Source organism: Dermacentor variabilis, chromosome 7 (assembly GCF_050947875.1).
Source record: "Dermacentor variabilis isolate Ectoservices chromosome 7, ASM5094787v1, whole genome shotgun sequence".
NCBI lineage: Eukaryota > Metazoa > Arthropoda > Arachnida > Ixodida > Ixodidae > Dermacentor > Dermacentor variabilis.
Genome location: NC_134574.1, coordinates 177,781,632 through 177,801,818, shown reverse-complemented (window position 1 = coordinate 177,801,818; position 20,187 = coordinate 177,781,632). Strand labels below are relative to the sequence as shown.

Genomic DNA, 20,187 nt, shown 5'->3' with positions numbered 1-20,187 from the left:
GGCGTCCGCCATTTGCGCGTGCCGGCACCCGAAGGTCTTGGGGCCACGGAGCAGCGCGCCCGATTCCTTGCAATACTTCCAGATGGTTAGAACGACAGAAAGATCAGCTAGTTGGTAAGGATTCATTATGCAAAAAAGAAGTGAGGCGTGCAGACAGGACACAAGAGTAGAGAAGTGGACAACACGAACGCCGACTATCAACTGAAGGGAGCACTGAGGCGAAAAAAAAAAGAAAGACACAAAACTCATCTGCGCAAGCTCAGGAATGGTATCACCACGTGTCAGTCGGGTACATGTGCCGGTCTACGTGATAGATAACTGTTAAGCCACTTAATCTCTTCCTTATGTAAAGTAATCGAAGGCTGACTCACGCACCCACTTCCACCATTAAAGATATGCCATGCCTCTACCATAAGACGCGTATCTTTATTCTTATGCGTGTACAATGTCGCGCATTAATCTAAATCTGGCGTGCAGTTACAATCTTGACAATTTAGGGAAACATTAGAAGGCGATCCACCGGCATGACCTTTTATGTTCCATTAGCCTCTGATTGATACGCCGCCCTGTTTGGCCTACGCAGAACTGGCCACAGCTAAGGGGAATTTTATAGACCACACCCACATGACAGTCAGTAAAACTGTTGTTCTTATTTTGCTTCAATGGACAAATATCTGTTCTTTTTTTTTGCCTTTTACCTGCTCCTTATTTCTCTGTACGGCAGCGCACATCTTACCTAGCTTATTGGGAGCAGTGAAAGCAACATTAACATCATATCTACTTGCAACTTTTTTAATCGTGTGCGACACTGAATGAATGTACGGAATAGCCACTATAGTACTTTTTTTGCTATTACTGCTCTCTGTAATCACGTCCGTCCCCTCGAAACCGACTTCTTTAGGTGCTCAGCCACAGTGGCCACTGCTACACTAGGATAACCTACTTCTAATAGGCGCCGGAGCTGCGCATTTCCAGATGGCGCATTTCCACATGCGGCGCAGGCAAGCGCTCTTCCAGATGGCGCTTGCCTCCGCCGCATCGCGGGCAACGCAAGAGGCCGCGTTTCTACCAGAATGCCCGCCTTCGTGCATCGCACTCGCGGCCAGCGTTTCCTGGTAAACATTACAGTAACATACGCTCCAGTTGCAGGGAAGCGTGAGAAGCAGTCAGGGATTTTTGAATGCTATCACGTTTCACCCTTTAATACGAAGCTTAAGCGTCTTCCATCTTTTTTCTTCACCTCCACGTGCTTACGTCATTCGCTTGCTTTGTGGCTTCAAACATATATTCGCCGATTTGACGAGCTCGCCATATACGCTTGCGCGTAGAAAAACAACGTAACAACGTTTTCCTGTGAGAAGGCGACCTTCCCATCGAGTTTCGAAGGCTCCTGCACGGCCGCCATTTTATTTAGACAACAAAGTACGTAGATTGCATCGATGTTGACTTTAATGCTGTTTTCGCGAAGCAGTCTCTCTATTATTATTATTATTTCACAATAACCCTAATGGCCCTCTAGGGAGTGTATTACATAGGGTAAAGATTACATCGGTAAGGCAAAGAACAGTGCATAAATGCAAATAAAACGCAAAAACAAAACTGGGATAAAATGAATTACAGTGCATCAACGTGTGAATATGGCTGCTGTCAACTTAGCTGTCCATCTAGAAGTCTACGGCGAGTACTGGAACACAACCTTAGTAAAATTTTAGGGCGCTTTTACTGTTATTTCTAGGGATTAGAGGATTGGGAGCTTTCATTTAACACACACACACACACAAACTCCAAGTTGAAACTGTCATGTCAGCACTCACCCTGGTTTCGGTGAGTCCCAGTGCGACGGCGATGCTGTGCACTTGCGCGCCGCTCAGATAGCGAGTGACCGCAAACTGCGCCTCCAGCGCAGATACCTGGACGCTCGTGAACGGAATGCGGGGGTTGCGGCCCAAGTACCGCCTCCGGGGAAACTCACGTCGTCCTGCGTCCAGCCGGTATCATCATCAACAGCAGCCAGCCGGCATCGTGGACAACATTATCATCATCAACAACGAGTTTCCCGCAGAAATTACTAAAGGATACTCTGTTGCTGCGGCCGAGTTCAGCTATGGCGAGAATCAGTACAACATGAATTTGTCCAATCATCGTTCTTCTGGCTTCATATATTCTGCGTTATATCTTGATGGATTTCGAACCAACCATATTTTTCTAAAGGCAGTGCAGCCAGCGAGTATCTGCATATGCACATTATTATTGGGACTTCTTGAACTTATAACGCAAAGCTTACTTAAAAATTATCAATGTGCAAAGTCACAAAGTCGTTCGAAAGCACCAAGTCAAAGTTTAAGCAAATCCATGTAGTATAAGCTCTACATATATAAACCGCTAGCTATATTTGCCAGGTGACGTAGACACTAGCGCTGGAATACCGTCTAGTAATTTTTATAGGCATATTTTATGAAACAAGCAACAACCACAACAAAGCAATCGTCATCATCATCAGCGCCGCCACCAGAAATTTCCAGTCAGAAAGACTAATGTATAAGTGTTAAAGAACACTATTAAGATGGAATAGTAAATTGCGCTTACGCACTGGCAAAGTGACCACTCCTACCCCGAGATTTTAGTTGAAAAGTCGGTAAAAAAATTGGAGGACGCTTAAGCTTCGCCTTCAAGAGTGGAACGCGACAGCGTTCCCATCGACCCGCCAAGGGGTGTAAGACAATGCGCTACGGCGCAGGGATCACTTACGAGGCGCCCCGCATCGGACTTTGCGGCCACCTATCACACGGAGAGCGTCGAGCAACGCAGCGTTCGGCGCGCCAACGAAGCGTGCGCCTGAGCAAACGGAACGAACCAAAGAACTCGGTGTCTCGGAGGGGGAAACGATCTACGCCAGCCAAACGTCGTGATCGGCACGGGCAGAGAGATAGATAGATAGTGATCTAAAGAAAGGAACGGCGCTTGATTCTGCAACCCGCGTGGGAGCACGGCGAAGCGTCGTCAGGGGAGAGGGAGTCGGAGCCGCGACGCGCCTGGCACCGGTTCGCGCACAGCCCCAATGCGCGCATGGCGCGCCACCTGTCGGGGCAGCGCCGTACATTGAGAGGAGGGGGGTCTTCTGTGTTTGCCGCAAGATGGCTCTGCGTGTGCGGTAAGCGCAGAAGAAATGTAGCGGAAACTTACTTCGCTACTCGTGTAAATGCGACTTCTGTAAGTTACATGCTCATAATTACCGATATACACCGCAGTATAACTTTGTACGGCACGTTTTTAAGGCAACACCGCGTTCACTAGAAGCGCGTTTGTACCGCTTTCAAGCGTCGAACTCGTGGCTGAGTGGTAGCGTCTCCGTCTCACACTCCGGAGACCCTGGTTCGATTCCCACCCAGCCCATCTTGGAAGTTGCTTTTTATTTATGAAGTGCCTGCCGTGATTTATCGCTCACGGCCAACGCCGCGGACGCCGAGACCGACGCCGACGACACCGGCTTTTCTGCGACACGAGCTCCTTAACGCTATCGCGTTAATACGCAAATACAAAAGGCGGAGGGCTACGCTGCCCTGAAGCCTTCGCAGCGCACTGACGTAATATATTTTTGCAGTGCCTAAACGTGTCTAATAGTTGGTGTCTAAATTAACGTAAGTAAAAGGTAACGGAAACAGACTAACAGAAACAGACTTTGAAGGCGATGCTTTTGCAAATATTATGCGCTCGAAGCAATTTCAGAACCAGAAACAAGTTTATATGTAAAAAAGGACATTGCATTACATTGTAGAGCATGCATACGCTTCACCAAGCAGGTTCTGAAAAATATTTTTGTGCTGTAAGGATCCAGCTACGAGAAATTACGTTGAAATCCGCAGCATCATGTTGACGCACCGGCGCTGAGGCTTAAAGGGCCCCTGAAACGGTTCCGACAAATTTTGTAGACGCGTAGGGTACAGCTTAAGTAGAACATTAGCACCTCAATTGAAGTGAAGCCTTACATATTAATGAAATTACAAGCGAATAGAAGTTACCCTCCTCCCTAGCCATGCTTTTCCTCCTCAATTCGTTCGCTGAGCGAGCGGGTTGGTTTGCGTCAAGATGCGACGTCACATCGTCCACTTCCGGTTGTTTTGGAGCCCACCCGTGCGAGACCTCTCCGCTAGCCGCTTGGCCGTCGACGCAAAGCGAGAGCTATCGAAGCAGCGTGCGTTGCGAGCATTCTGTCGTGGCGCCGAAAGTGTCTTGTATTCCGGTAACCACAGGCAAGCTGGTCATTTCGGCAAATGACTGGAGGCATAAACTCAAGCTGATGAAGGAACTTTAGCGTAGACGTACGTGAGCGGCCTGATCGGTCCGCACGGTCCATACACTTGTTGGCGCGGCACTTAACCAGCCAAACAAAGCGCTAATATTGCTCTCTTCGTTGCTGCTACTGTGTATGGTTGAGCTCTGTGCCACCAGGTGGCTGCACCGTGCAGACCATTCACATTTGCGCTGCTTCTCATCCCATGGCTCATCGCGTTACGGCACAGTCAAGCCGCCAGACCCTGTCCCATTGCGCTTGCGTTCGCCCTAATACCGGACTCGCGAAACGCTATTGCGTTAGTAATCTTCCGGTGTAAAGTGACGGCCAGAAACGCGTAAATCCTGGCGCCGATCGGATAGCGGCAGTCCGATGCGCAGCAGCCAGTTCGCTCGTACGCTGCCTTGCAGAGAGACACGATGTCGCAGTTTGACATATTGCCAGTCGCTACGTTTGCAGTCCACAAGACAACAAAGTCGAATCATAGTGCTCGCGAATAGACTAAGACCGACTCTGACCGCGGAGCTCTCGTCAAAATGGAGTACGTTGTAACACAAGTAGACGACACGTGCTGTTTGCCGGAAGTGCTTAAGTGTACTGAAAAATTGTTCTTGAGCATTCTCTTTATGTTACTTTCTTTTCATAAAAACAAATTAACTAACATTCCAACTATTACGAAGATCATTTGTTTACCATAAAGTTGGAAAAATTATCGATCACGCGCCCTGGTCAGCCAATCGGATAGCTCGCCCCACTGACGTCGTATGGGTGATTTCGGTCATATGGGTAGGGGCGGCTTAAAATTCCGCCGAGCAGTGGGCTGCGATCGGCAGCAATGTGCAATTTTAAAACCTTAAAATAAACTACACGCTTTACGGGGAGCACTTAGATGCTTCAATTAAGGATAAGAAGGCCCTACTCTAACGACTCAGTACGTTTGTAGGAAATCTTCAAAACCGTTTCAGGTTCCCTTTAAAGGGACCCTGAAACGCTTTTGACGATTTTAGGGAACCTGAAACGATTTTGACGATTTTCTGAGGATTTCTGCGTGTCGTTTCATGGGATGAACAGAGGCGCAAATGGGAATGGTCTGCACGGTGCAGCCATCTGGTGGCATAGAGCTCGACCAGACACAGTAGCAGTAACAAAATGTATTCTTCTTTGCTGCTGGTGTGAATTTTTCGCAGCAGTGTAATCGTTAACACGTTGTTTTTGTAAATGTTTAAAATGTTTTAACGCGACAGCGTTAAGGAGCTCGTGTCGCAGAAAAGCCGGTGTCGGTGTCGGCGGCGTTGGCCGTGAGCGATAAATCCCAGCAGGCACTTCATGAATAAAAAAAATGGCTGTGGCTTAGCTAAGGTTAAGCCCAGGATGCGAAGCATACTAGCCTTTATTTTAGTTGTTGAACCACTGTTTAGCCTGGTGAACTGCTGTTGCTTGGCTATATTTGGTTCGGCTAGACGAAGAAACAACTCATGCGTTACTCTGCTTCGCCTTCAAGAGTGGAACGCGACAGCGTTCCCGTCGACGCGCCAAGGGGTGTAAGACAATGGGCTACGGCGCAGCGACTACGCGCCCCGCATTGGACGCGGTGAGCGTCGAGCAACGCAGCGTTCGGCGCGGCAACGAAATGTGCGCCTGAGCAAGCGACGCACGCCTGAGCCTTAGAAACAGCTCGTTTCTAAGGCAACACCGCATTCACTAGAGGCGCTTTTGTACCACTTTGAAGAACCGTACTCGTGGCTCAGTGGTAGCGTCTCCGTCTCACACGCCGGAGACGCTGGTTCGATTCCCACCCAGCCCATCTTGCAAGAGTTGAGCCAAAGCCACTAGAAACAAGCGCAGCTGCTTATATACCGCCGCGACGCCGCGAGCGACGGCGCGAGTTGGAGCCCCGTTTCTCCTCTGTCGTGACGTCACGGTGTCACGTGGTCAGCCTTGAAGGCGACGCCGCGAGCGACGGCGCGAGTTGGAGCCCCGTTTCTCCTCTGTCGTGACGTCACGGTGTCACGTGGTATTGAAGGCGACACCGCCGCGCCTGCGGAGCTGGGTTGAGCTCTAGTAATATGCTTCGCATAAAAGAACTTCCAAGATGGGCTGGGTGGGAATCGAACCAGGGTCTCCGGAGTGTGAGACGGAGACGTTACCACTGAGCCACGAGTTCCATGCTTCAAAGCGGTACAAAAGCGCCTCTAGTGAACGCGGTGTTGCATTAGAAACTAGCTGTTTCTAAGGCTCAGGCGTGCGTCGCTTGCTCAGGCGCACATTTCGTTGTCGTGCCGAACGCTGCGTTGCTCGACGCTCACCGCGTCCGATGCGGGGCGCGTAGTCGCTGCGCCGCAGCCCATTGTCTTGCACCCCTTGGCGGGTCGACGGGAACGCTGTCGCGTTCCACTCTTGAAGGCGAAGCTTAAGCGTCCTCCAATTTTTACACTTGGTTAGAGCAATATTAGCTCTTTCTTTGGCTGGTTAAGCTCTGCGCCACGGGTGGCTGGACCGTGGAGAGCGATCAGGCAGCCCACGTACGTCTGCGCTAAAGTTCCTTCATCAGCTGAAGTTTATGCCTCCACCGTTCCGTCGAAAAGTTCAGCCAGTGTGTGGTTACCGGAATACCAGACATGTTCGGCGCTGCGACAGAATGCTCGCAACGCACGCTGCTTCTGTAGCTCTCGCTTGGAGTCGACGGCCAAGCGGCTATCGGAGAGGTTTCGCGCAGGCGGGGGCGGGCTCCAAAACCACCGGAAGCGGACGATGTGACGTCGCATCGTGATGCGGAACCAGTGAAGGCGGAGCTTAGCGCCGATCGCTCGGCGAACGAGTTGAGGAGGAAAAGCATGGCTAGGGAGGAGGGTAACTTGTAATCGCTTGTAGCTCCATTAATATGTAACGCTTCACTTAAATTGTGGTGCGAATGTTCTACTTAAGCTGTACCCTACGCGTCTACAAAATTTGTCCGAACCGTTTCAGGGGCCCTTAAAAGTAGAGTTAAAGTGAATACTGGACTTCATTTTCTCAACCCTTTGCAACTAAATAACATAATATTTACTACTAAAGATATTCAAAATATTAACTGGAAAATACTCAATACTAATTGCTAGAAAATGAAGCGGCTGCAATACATGAAGAAAAGGAACACAATAACAAGGAAATATGAAAAGGATATGCGAACTGAAAAGGCACCAAAAGCAAGCAGCAAAAGAAGTTTTATACCACAGGAAAACGTTTGCAGCAGCAACTATGCAATCGGCACTTCGTTTTCTGACTGAAGACTTGAATATGTGCTGGGTGTGTCCCTCTTGCTTTCAATATCGTTTCATACATAACGCGGTCACTCAACATTACCAATACAACCACATTCCTTGCAACAATTTGCTAAGCGCACGTGGGCCCTGTGGACACCACCTGTTTTGTTACAACTTCCGCAGGCGCCATTAATCCCTATTGAGGCACTGTTTTCATTGAATGACTGATTCATTTATTAATTCATTTGTAGACGGCCGGTTAATGCGGGCCTTCGAGCTTTTATTATGAGCGGCGGCGATTAACTGTGGCGGCTGGGCGGTAGAGCAGCATACCGTTGTTTGGACCCCGTAGCATAGAGCGTTCTTGATCCAGCCTCGTGCCTGGCCCATCGTACGCTTCTTTGGCGGCCATCGCGAGCGTCTGAGAGAGAAGTCGTTCTCTATGAAGAAGGGACAGGTTGGCACTGTCTTCCGCAGCCAAGGGAGCACGGCTCACGATGTTAGCGCCACTACAAAAGCAGACACAACTCCCAGAAGAAAAATAAAGACACCGAGTAAACTAGAACGAGTAGTCTGCACTAAAGACAAAAGCGAAAAGTTCAAATATGTCCTTACAAATATGTATGATCGGATATGAGCGAAGAGAACATATATGGCTATTTAGAATGTGGTGTGAGGCCCAACAGACTACTTACAGTAGGTAAATCTACAGTATTTACATTATGTGAAGTCTCGTGTTTTGCTTGCGGTAACTTCCCAAAATCATTAATCACCAACTGGCCTAAACCCACACTCTGATGTGTTACAGTATATACATTCAAGGGCGGGAGGCAAGGTCATGGCATTGAGACTGTCCGGTGTGCGGGGCTTCTTTCGGGAGGGTGACACTGGCTGTTGCGTGCGGGTCGAGGTCGTGGTACTACAACCATTTGGCACGGCCCATTGTCAGGAAGAGGGGAACGGTTCGAGTATCTGCATAAAAGCAGTGCAGTTGTAACACCGCGGCAGAAACCTCGAGAGTAGCTGCGCAGGCGCCTGTACAGCCTTTGTGCGCGTATCAGGCGCGTCTAGAACTGGCATCGCTGGGGTGGTAGGTGCAGGAGCGTGGGTGGCGGTAAGAGGCACGAGTGTTGTGCGCTGCGACAGGCGAAAGGCAGTCTGAGCGGGGCTCGCGCCGTCAACACATCACTCCTGCTAGTGGCTTTCTTCAACATATTCCAACGTGCATGTGGCTGCACAGTTCACCCTGGCAAATTCAGTGCGAGAAGGACATTTGTTCCGTGGTGCCGTTGAAGCCTGTGTTGAGAATGGGGTCCCGTCTGCTGACGCGAGACGCATCTACTCAATGGACGCCTGCAGCATGAGAAAAGTTGAAAGGGCGGTTGTGTTGAGGGTTGTGAGGTAAAATTTCGGCGCCGGAGAGTCGTGTGCGATGTTGGCCAAGGGTGGCGCTTGCGATGTAGCGTCGACGCCCTTGCAACCGGCACACATGCGGTTTGCTTAGGGCGGTTGTGTTGAGGGTGGTGAGGTAAAATTTCGGCGCCGGAGAGTCGTGTGCGATGTTGGCCAAGGGTGGCGCTTGCGACGTAGCGTCGACGCCGTTGCAACCGGCATACATGCGGTTTGCTTGCTCGCTCGTTAGTGGTCTCGTGCGCCGAGGGCTGGTGAGAATGCAAGGTGGGGCCCGCAGGAGGTGTGCTCCAACCTGCAGGAGAAGTTGACGACGCGCGTCAGGTCTTGGAACCGCGTTGAGAGGCTGCCGCAGGAAAGCGAGTGTGCGAAGCGGCATGCAGATTGTCCGTCTGTGTGGTCGGCGTGGCATATATGGATGGTGTTGGCATATGCGAGCGTTGCTCCGCGGTAGCAGAATCGCTGGTTTTATGCGACACGTCAGACGGCGGCGATTTGCTCCTTCTGCTAGCTGCGGAGGTCTTGGAAAACGCGCACGACGTCATACGGCGCTTGTACGTGGATTCGCCATGCGCCAGAATCATCAAGCTAGCCTGTGGCTCGTGGTGCTTAAATGGCATGGTTAGAGATCAGACGTCGGCCGGTGCACGCTCCGATGGTAGAGGACCGTGCACCTCAACAAAACCGCTGGTGTCGTAGAGCTGCTTCAGGAGTCCGGCTCGTCGAAGTTGTTCAAAACGTTCCGCTTCGGGCCGTCATAAGCTGTGGCGCTCGGCGAGGGGAAGGGCAGGTCCATAGCTATATCAAGCGGGGGCGCATACGCAGGCACCTCAAACTTGAACGGGAATGAGGTTGTGTGCCATGGCAGCCTCCAGCTTGACGAACCAGCCGACCACATCCTCAGGATAGAACAGGGGAAGCGGTGGTTGAACCGTGGAGTAGGCCAGCCTGCCATAGTCGCGTCGTCAGGAGGAAAGCGAACCAGTCCGCAGGTCACCAAGTGTGGGCGGCTGGTTGATGCAGGCCGTCTACCATATATTGTGAGCGGCGCCGATTAACTGTAGTTGCTGGCCGGTGGAGCAGCATGTCATTGTTCGGGCCTGTAGATGATGATGATCACGCTTTATTTAATGGCACAAACCTACTGTAGGGGATAGGCTAGGAACTGGATAGTAATATGATAAAGAAAAAAATTAACAAGGGAAACGAAATGAATACTCGAAGGTTAGAAATAAAACGATAATAAATTAAATAAAATAGTTTATAATGAGGTAGTCAGCCCTGGATATATAAAGGAACAGTGATATCCACTTATTACAAATATCTAAAGTAATGGGTACACGTAAGGAATAAATAAGTTAACTTTTAAATAAGAATATGAATAACTACTCTAAATTAGTGTTTTTGCCGTTTGAATTTTCTCCATTGATAATTTGTGAAGGAAAAATCAACGAGAATGGGAAATATTAATAAGACAATCTTTTTGTTGTATTCATATGGGAGGTTGTGGCCAATCCTGCTCTGGTGAGGGAGTGCGTTACCGGTTCTGGTCACCGGGATCAGGCCGCACTCCAGGGCTGTTTATGCAATTTTCTCAACACGCGTTTTTTTTTAATCCGGTGGGAAATTGCGCGGAACCGGGATTCGAACCGCGGTCCTCTTGCACGCGAGGCGGATGTTTCTATCTATACGCCACCGCTGCACTGCACCGGTTAGGTGGGCGGATGAGATTAAGAAGTTTGCAGGGACGACATGGCCACAATTATAGTTGGAGAAGTATGGGAGAGGCCTTTGCCCTGCAGTGAGCGTAACCAGGCTGATGATGACGATGACGAATCTTTTTGTGTCACAGAGGTAAATTCGATTAGCTTATCGTCTTATCCTGAGCGGTGACGTTGATCTTAACCCCGACCGCAGGAGACGATGATGATGTGTGGTGTTTTGTGGTGCAAGGGCCAGGTTTGGCCAAAGAGCGCCATGACACGTGGTAATGTTGACGATGTATTATGGAAGATGTGACTTCGCTGGAAAGTGGCCTAAAAATATTCGCTGTAGAGTGCTTAAAATCTACGTGCTATAAAATTATGGCGATGACTAATGACGAATACTATGAACATTAAAATCCATCGTAGAAGAATGATGCAAAATATAAAATATATAAGATGGTAAAATTACTTGGAGCACTGCTGCCTCGCCAGAGCCCTTGAAACACAAGGGCCTAGAGGCATGTGCTATACCAAAGAGCTATCACAGCGGCATCCTCTTAAGAGAGGACCCGCTACGAACGTGTGGGGCTAATAACATGCAATACAACATCTTTCAAAAAACCTAGGACGGCGTTGGTGTCAAAGAGTGGTTCTGGACCAAGTAACATAACAGGATGAAGGGGGATGTGCTGCCGGTATGCTAGGGGAAAATGTTTCCTTCTCTCAGATTCGGCTGCCCGACACTCCAGGAGGACGTGGAGGACGGTAAGCCTCTCCCCGCATCTACCGCAGGTTGGAGGATCATTTTCAGTGAGTAAAAAGTTATGTGTGCCAAATGTGTGTGCTATTCTGAGGCGACAGAATAGGACATCTGTTCGCCGTGATTTTGTTACGGAGGGCCAAGAACCTAACTGTGGCTTTATCACGTGCAGTTTGTTATTTACTTCTGCGTCCCACTTACGTTGCCAGTGGTTTCGCAGTTTCCTTCTTAAAAAAGGCTTCAGGTCTGTGACAGGGACCGAAGCAGTAGGATTAGCTGTATGCAATGAAATTGATGTGGCCATCTGGTCTGCTAGAACGTTACCCTCGATGCCCCTATGTCCAGGCACCCAGCATATAATGACATGCTGGTTAGACATATACGCTCTACAGAGAATGGAATAGAGCTCAGTAATTACGGGGTTTCTGTGTTTACAGTGTGACTTCAAGGCTTTTACGACGCTTAAGGAGTCTGTAAATAAAATTGTTTTTTGAATATTTGATTTTCTGATATGTTTCACAGCCGACAATAGTGCATGGGCCTCAGCCGTAAATATGCTTGTTTCAGGGTGCAGTACACCAGATTCCGAGAAGGATGGGCCAATGGCTGCGTAGGACACCCCGGCAGGCGACTTAGAAGCGTCTGTGTAAAACTCTGTGCACGAGTACTTGTACTGGAGCTCCAAGAAGTGCATTTTGATATGTGTCTCTGGCGCATGTTTAGTGACCTCTATAAAGGATGTGTCCCACTCTATCAGTTGCCACTCCCAGGGCGGTACTAGCTTAGATGGAGGCATTAGGCGTTGTTCGAGAACTGGGACATCCATTTCCGTGCTAAGTTCTCTTGCACGCAGTGAGAAAGGAAGTCTCATAGAGGGTCTGTTATGAAAAAGTGTTTCACACGTCAAGTCGTTAGCAGTTGCGAAACACGGATGTTCCTTATTAGAGCGAACCTTGAGAAAATACGTTAAGCTGATGTTCGTTCTCTGAAGATGGAGTGGCCACTCATCTGACTCTACATATAGACTTTCAACAGGGCTTGTTCTAAATGCGCCAGTGGCCAGACGGATACCCACATGGTGAACGGGGTCTAACGTCTTAAGCGCGCTCGGTGCGGCAGAGTGATATACTACGGCACCATAATCTAACCGTGATCGAACTAGGCTCTTGTAAATATTCAATAAACACTGTCTGTCGCTACCCCACGTTGTGTGGGATAGGATTTTAAGTAGGTTCATTGTTCTAAGACATTTTTCTTTAAGATGTTTTAGGTGAGAAATGAAAGTGAGCCTGGAGTCAAGAATAACACCTAGGAATTAGTGTTCTTTGTTGACAGGAATTTGTTGTCCGCCCAGTTCTACACAAGGATCTGGGACCAGGCCTCTCTTTCTTGTGAAGAGAACACAAGAACTTTTGTGGGGGTTGACCTTAAATCCGTTTTAACGCGATAGCGTTAAGGAGCTCGTGTCGCAGAAAAGCCGGTGTCGTCGGTGTCGGGTGTCGGCGTCGGCGTCCGCGGCGTTGGCCGTGAGCGATAAATCATGGCAGGCACTTAATAAATAAAAAGCAACTTCCAAGATGGGCTGGGTGGGAATCGAACCAGGGTCTCCGGAGTGTGAGACGGAGACGCTACCACTCAGCCACGAGTTCGATGCTTGATAGCGGTACAAAAGCGCGTCTAGTGAATGCGGTGTTGCCTTAGAAACGAGCCGTAGAAAGTTATACTGCGGTGTATATCGGTCATTATGAGCATGTAACTTACAGAAGTCGCATTTACACGAATAGCGAAGTACGTTTCCGCTACATTTCTTCTGCGCTTACCACACACGCAGAGCCATCTTGCGGCAAACAATAGACCCCCTTCTCTCAATGTACGGCGCTGCCCCGACAGGTGGCGCGCCGCGCGCGCATTGGGGCTGTGCGCGGACCGGTGCCAGGCGCCTCGCGTCCCCGACTCCCTCTCCCCTGACGACGCTTCGCCGTGCTCCCACACGGGTTGCAGAATCAAGCGCCGCTCCTTTCTTTAGATTACTATCTATCTATCTCTCTGCCCGTGCCGATCACGACGTTTGGCTGGCGTAGATCGTTTCCCCCTCCGAGACACCGAGTTCCTTGCTTCGTTCCGTTTGTTCAGGCGCGCGTTTCGTTGGCGCGCCGAACGCTGCGTTGCTCGACGCTCACCGCGTGATAGGTGGGCGCAGAGTCCGATGCGGGGCGCCTCGTAAGTGATCACTGTCTGAGCGCATTGTCTTACACCCCTTGGCGGGTCGACGGCAACGCTGTCGCGTTCCACTCTTGAAGGCGAAGCTTAAGCGTCCTCCAATTTTTTTATTCCGTATACGTAGACGATATACAAATAGGCTTCAAATCCTGCAACCTCACAGTATGCGAAAGACAGGTACAGCAGGGCTTAAACAAAGTGTGCAAATGGGCAGACCAAAAATTGGAGGACGCTTAAGCTTCGCCTTCAAGAGTGGAACGCGACAGCGTTGCCGTCGACCCGCCAAGGGCTGTAAGACAATGCGCTCAGACAGTGATCACTTACGAGGCGCCCCGCATCGGACTCTGCGCCCACCTATCACGCGGTGAGCGTCGAGCAACGCAGCGTTCGGCGCGGCAACGAAACGCAGCGCCTGAACAAACGGAACGAAGCAAAGAACTCGGTGTCTCGGAGGGGGAAACGATCTACGCCAGCCAAACGTCGTGATCGGCAGGGGCAGAGAGATAGATAGATAGTAATCTAAAGAAAGGAACGGCGCTTGATTCTGCAACCCGTGTGGGAGCACGGCGAAGCGTCGTCAGGGGAGAGGGAGTCGGGGACGCGAGGCGCCTGGCACCGGTCCGCGCACAGCCCCAATGCGCGCGCGGCGCGCCACCTGTCGGGGCAGCGCCGTACATTGAGAGGAGGGGGTCTATTGTTTGCCGCAAGATGGCTCTGCGTTGTGGTAAGCGCAGAAGAAATGTAGCGGAAACGTACTTCGCTATTCGTGTAAATGCGACTTCTGTAAGTTACATGCTCATAATTACCGATATACACCGCAGTATAACTTTCTACGGCTCGTTTCTAAGGCAACACCGCATTCACTAGACGCGCTTTTGTACCGCTTTCAAGCATCGAACTCGTGGCTGAGTGGTAGCGTCTCCGTCTCACACTCCGGAGACCCTGGTTCGATTCCCACCCAGCCCATCTTGGAAGTTGCTTTTTATTTATGAAGTGCCTGCCATGATTTATCGCTCACGGCCAACGCCGCGGACGCCGACACCCGACACCGACGCCGACAACACCGGCTTTTCTGCGACACGAGCTCCTTAACGCTATCGCGTTAAAATGGCAGGTGGTAGTGAAGCACATAGTGTGTTCATCTTAACGATAAAGAGAGTGCAGCTGAGCACGCCTCCCTGGGGTACACCAGTTTCCTGGGTAAAGCGACGTGAAAGTGCATTGCCGACTTTTACACGGAAGGTACGATTGGACAAATAGCTTTCGATTATTTTCAACATATTTCCACAGATGCCCAGTCCCGACAAATCTCGCAAGATCCCGTAGCGCCATGTTGTATCATATGCCTTCTCCATATCGAGGAATATGGAGAGGAAATACTGTTTGTGTACAAAGGCATCGCGAATATATCCTTCAATGCGCACAAGATGATCTGTTGTTGACCGCCCTTGTCTGAAGCCACACTGATCGAGTATATTGTTGAATTCAAGGAAGTGTATGAGTCTATGATTAATCATTTTTTCAAAGAGCTTACACAGACTATTCGTAAGAGCTATCGGACAATAACTTGCTGCCAAGGAGGGGTCTTTTCCCTGCTTCAGGACAGAAACCACAATCGCCTCTTTCCATGCATATGGGAGGTATCCCGCAGCTAAAATAGTGTTGTAAAGTGTGAGTAGTGTAACTTGTGTATCAGTATGTAAGTTTCTGATCATATCATACATGACTCTGTCAGGTCCCGGTGCAGTGCTTTTGCATGCGTTCAAGGCAGCTCTCAACTCGGCAATACTGAAAGGCCGGTTATAGGGTTCATTCTGTCTGGATTTTCTAATTATTGGCTTACATTCTTCTATTTGTTTATATTTGAGAAAGGACTGAGAATAATGGGTTGAGCTCGACACGCTCTCAAAGTGCTCCCCAAGTGAGTCTGCCTGATCTTGCAGGGTTTACCAGAGGGAGTGAATATGTTTGGCGCCCTCTAATCCTATTGACCCTGTTCCAGGCTTTGGCCTCGTCTCTAAACGAGGTAATACTCGATAAAAACTTCAGCCAACTCTCTCTTCTGGCCTGTCGGCGCGTTCTCCTGCCTTCGGATTTTGCTTTCTTAATGTTAATCAGATTCTCCGCAGTGGGAGAGGCGCGTAGCAACCCCCACACTTTGTTTTGTTTCTTACGGGCGGTCATACATTCATCGTTCCACCACGGGACGCGCCGTTTGCATGCTAAACCACTCACTTCGGATATGCATTTTGATGCGGCATCTATTAGGAATGTTGTAAGATACTCCACCGCAGCATCAATTTCTAAAGAAGACATCTCAGCCCATGAGATGCTAGTGAGAGTTCGAAATTTCTCCCAATCAGCTGTCTCAATCTTCCACCTCGGAGCTTGTGGAGGATATTCGTTTTCTTTAGGTGACCTTAGCAGTATAGGGAAGTGGTCACTGCCGTAAGGGTTGTCGGTAACTTCCTATTCAAGTTCAGGCAGTTCAGACGGGGAGACTATGCTAAGATCTATTGAAGAATAGGTCCTGTTTGCAAGAGAGTAATATGTGTGTTCCTTCTTATTCAACAGGCACGCACCAGAAGAAAAAAGGAACTGTTCAACAAGACGTCCTCGCGCATCTATACGAGGGTCGCCCCACAGAAAGTTATGTGCATTGAAATCGCCAAGAACAACATATGGTTCTGGCAATTCATCTATAAAGGACTGAAATTCATGTTTGCTTAGTTTGTAGTGTGGGTGTATATAAAGCGAGCAAATAGTGACAAGTTTGTTTAGCAGAACAACTCGAACCGCCACTGCCTCAAGAGCAGTTCGTAGTTGTAAACGTTGACAGGCTATGCTTTTTTGAATTACAATTGCAACACCGCCCGATGATGCGACACCATCATCGCGATCTTTGCGAAAAGTAACATACTGTCGAAGAAAGTTTGTGTATTTTGATTTTAAGTGTGTTTCCTGTAAACACAGCACTTTTGGATTGTGTTTATGGATAAGTTCTTGCACATCATCGAGATTCCTAAGAAGACCTCTGACATTCCATTGAATGATTTGTGTATCCATATTTAAAGAAAAGTTGGTGCTGTGTTTACGGAAACGGAGGTGATGCCTTAGGTTACAGAGCTCTTTCGAGGCCCTGTAAAGGGGGTTCTACCCTTTCTGGAGCGTTCGAGGGAGCCTCGCCGCTCCTTAGGCGCTTGGTGCGCCTTGAGAATAGGTGTAGTGTATTTTGCCTCTTGTGAGGCGCCGGACACGTGCTCTTGCGAGCGAGATGTTTCCCGAGAGAGTCCCGCCTTGGAGGGCAAGACCCCTGCGCCCACCAGCCCGGAGGTCGATGGGGCTCCCTGAGTGATCTGGCTGCGCCGGCTGTTGCGAGCGCTGGAAGGGGCCGGGGAGGTTGGGGCAGCCTCGGCTGCGCCCACCTTCGGGGTCGATGGCCCCGTCTGCTGTGTTGGCGTAGCAGCGTTAGCTGCAGCCGCCGTGGGGGCGGTTGGCGTCACTGCCGCCTCACTGGGTGTGGGTCGGACAGCCGCCGGAGACCGTTGTGGCGCTGCCCCCTGACGCGCCACATCGGCAAAGGTGTGCTTTGGCAGGAAGGATACCCGCCTGCGTGCTTCTTTGAAACTTATGTTTTCTTTTACTTTAATTGTAACTATTTCCTTTTCTTTCTTCCACGATGGGCACGACCGCGAGTATGCAGCGTGCTCCCCTTCACAGTTTACACAATGGAGAGAGTTTTCACAAGTTTCAGAGGTGTGCTCATGAGCACTGCATTTCGCGCAGGTTTGGCGGCCTCGAAAGCTCTGTGAACTGTGACCGAAACGCTGGCATTTGAAGCAACGCAGGGGATTTGGAACATATGGGCGAACACGGAACTTGATATAGCCGGCCTCGATGGACTCGGGCAGAGCACTTGTGCCAAAAGTAAGTATCAGGTGTTTGGTCTGAATTTCCTTATTATCACGCCTCATCTTAATTCGCTTAACGTTGATGACGTTCTGCTCGCTGAAGCCCTCCAAGAGCTCAGCCTCAGTCAGCTCCAAGAGATCATCATCGGAGACTACGCCACGGCTGGTATTCATAGTACGATGCGGTGTTACTGTTACTTTGGCGTCGCCAAATGATACTAGATTGGGTAGCTTTTCATATTGCTTCAGGTTGCGGAGCTCCAAGAGGAGATCACCGCTTGCCATTCTGGATGCTTTGTAACCGGTACCAAAAACTTGGGTCAGAGACTTGGACACGAGGAATGGTGAGATTGTTCGAACGGGTTTGTTTGGTATTTCAGAGTGGACTACATGGAATCGAGGAAAAATTTCTTTTTGACGGGCAAAAAATTCTAAGACATCATCGGTGCGCCCCCTCTTCAGGGAGCGATCAGGTAGTGGGGGGAAAGAAGAAGCAATAAGAGATTGTAATTTCGGCAGTAACGCCAGCCACCCACCGTGGAGTCCTACAAGGGGACGCTGCAGGGCCTGTGAAACACGGCCTGCAAACGCCAGCTGTACATTACCACTGTAACCAAATCTGAAATAACCTAGGTTGGTTATTCACACAAGGTTAACCCTTGCTGCCTGGAAAAATTGGAAGTAAAGAGAAGCGAGGAGAAGACAGGAAAGATGGAAAGTGAGAAAAAGACGAAGGTTGGAGGGAGAGCGAGAGACAGGAAAAGGCAACTACCGATTTCCCCCGGGTGGGTCAGTCCGGGGGTGCCGTCTATGTGAAGCAGAGGCCGAAGAGGTGTGTTGCCTCCACCGGGGGGCCTTAAAGGTCCAAACACCCAGCATCGGCTCAACCTCCAGGATCCCCCTTTCGCCAGACACGGCTAAGCCGCGCACGGCTACACGCGGGAGGGTCCAACCCTCGTGTGCTCGGGTACGTGGTGTCGCCCCAGGAGACCGGCGTCAAAAAAGCGATTTTAACGCCCTTGAGACGTCGGCCTAGCTGGCAATGTCTAGTTTTGATAACCTTTCTCTTGTGAAGGTTTGTTCCGATTTAGTTGCTTGTCAGAAAAATACGTGGCAAGACATATCTGAAATCAAGAAATGCTGTGAATACGCATTTCGATGGCTTGGAATTGCGTGTGGCTGCTTTCGAAACCTCATGTTCGAAGGCAAGGTCTGATCAAGACTCTGATCAGCTTCGTTCTGAGGCGGCTTGCCTAAAGTTCACTTTACCGAACTAACTGCCAAATATGACGATCTTGAAAACCGTTCACGAAGCAATAACATAATTCTTCATTTCAGCGACGCTGAAAAACGTTTATAAGCTGAAAAATTCCGGCATGAAACTTTCCGAAGATTTTTCGTCCAGAGTGCGTGCAGTTCGTAAAAAGCTATGGGACGCTTCGGTTGAGCAGAGGAATAACGGCTCGGTTAAAATGAGGTTCGCGCATTTATTTATAGATATCGTTCGTTACAACTGGGACGGTGCCTCAAATAGATTAGTAATAGCTTATGATTTTGATTCTAGCGTAAGATTTCTAAATGTTTCATCATCCCTAGTTTGACAATCCCATCACTCTGCCACAGATCTTGTGCTTTTCAATGTTAATGCCAGAAGCATAACTAACAAATTTCCACAGTTTATTTCGCTAGTTTCTTCATGTTCTCCTCAAGTTATATGCATCACAGAAACATGGCTTCATGAAGATATTCACGACAGAATTCAGGCCTCCTGGTCACATTGCTGTCCAGCATGACCGCCAGAATAAGAAAAGCGGTGGTGTTGCTTTGCTTTTACGTTCAGATTTAAACTTTAAGGTTCTACCACGTCCTCCAATGCAGAACGGGTTTGGTTTAAGTTCCTAGTGCATAAGCAGAATTTAACAATTTGTGGTCTTTATCGCCTCCCTGATAGCGCTAGTCACTTGTTCGATAATATTTCGCATTTTATACATGACCATAGCCTCGCCAGTTCTAACTTAATCGTTCCTGGTGACTTTAACGCTCCCGGCATTCACTGGAATTTCCTTGCATATTTCGCAACTAGTGCCTCTATTTGTAGAGACCTAATTACGTTTTCTTTGTCCCATAACCTGATACAATTAGTTGATAAGAATACACGGCAGAATTCCATACTTATTGTTTATCAGTGACCGTCTTGCTCATTTAGCTTGTAACTATGATATCCTGGAAGGAATCTCGGATCATAACGTAGTTCTTGTACACATTAACTGTCCAATCCCACATGAACGCTTTAGCTATTCCACATTTCACGATTTTAACAAGGCTGACGAGACGTTTATCACTGATACTCTGGAAGATAACTTTGGCCATTTTTAACGCGACAGCGTTAAGGAGCTCGTGTCGCAGAAAAGCCGGTGTCGGCGGCGTTGGCCATGAGCGAGAAATCCCGGAAGGCAATTCATAAATAAAAACAACTTGCAAGATGGGCTGGGTGGTAATCGAACCAGCATCTCCGGAATGTGCGACGGAGATGCTATCACTCAGCCATGAGTTCGATGGTTCAAAGCGAGACAAAAGCGCCTTTAATGAATGCGGTGTTGCCTTAGAAACGTGCCGTAGAAAGTTATACTGCGGTGTATATCAGTAA

At 49.3% G+C, this 20,187-nt stretch overlaps 1 protein-coding gene across 1 annotated transcript in view; it reads right to left on the bottom strand.

Moving 5' to 3' along the window:
- LOC142587278 (uncharacterized) overlaps positions 1-20,187 on the bottom strand; it is a 77,576-nt gene that overhangs the window by 8,764 nt on the left and 48,625 nt on the right. Inside the window, exon 2 of the mRNA XM_075698145.1 lies at positions 1,815-1,978. Within this exon, the coding sequence (XP_075554260.1) occupies positions 1,815-1,978 (164 nt within the window). The remainder of the gene's footprint in view (positions 1-1,814; positions 1,979-20,187) is intronic.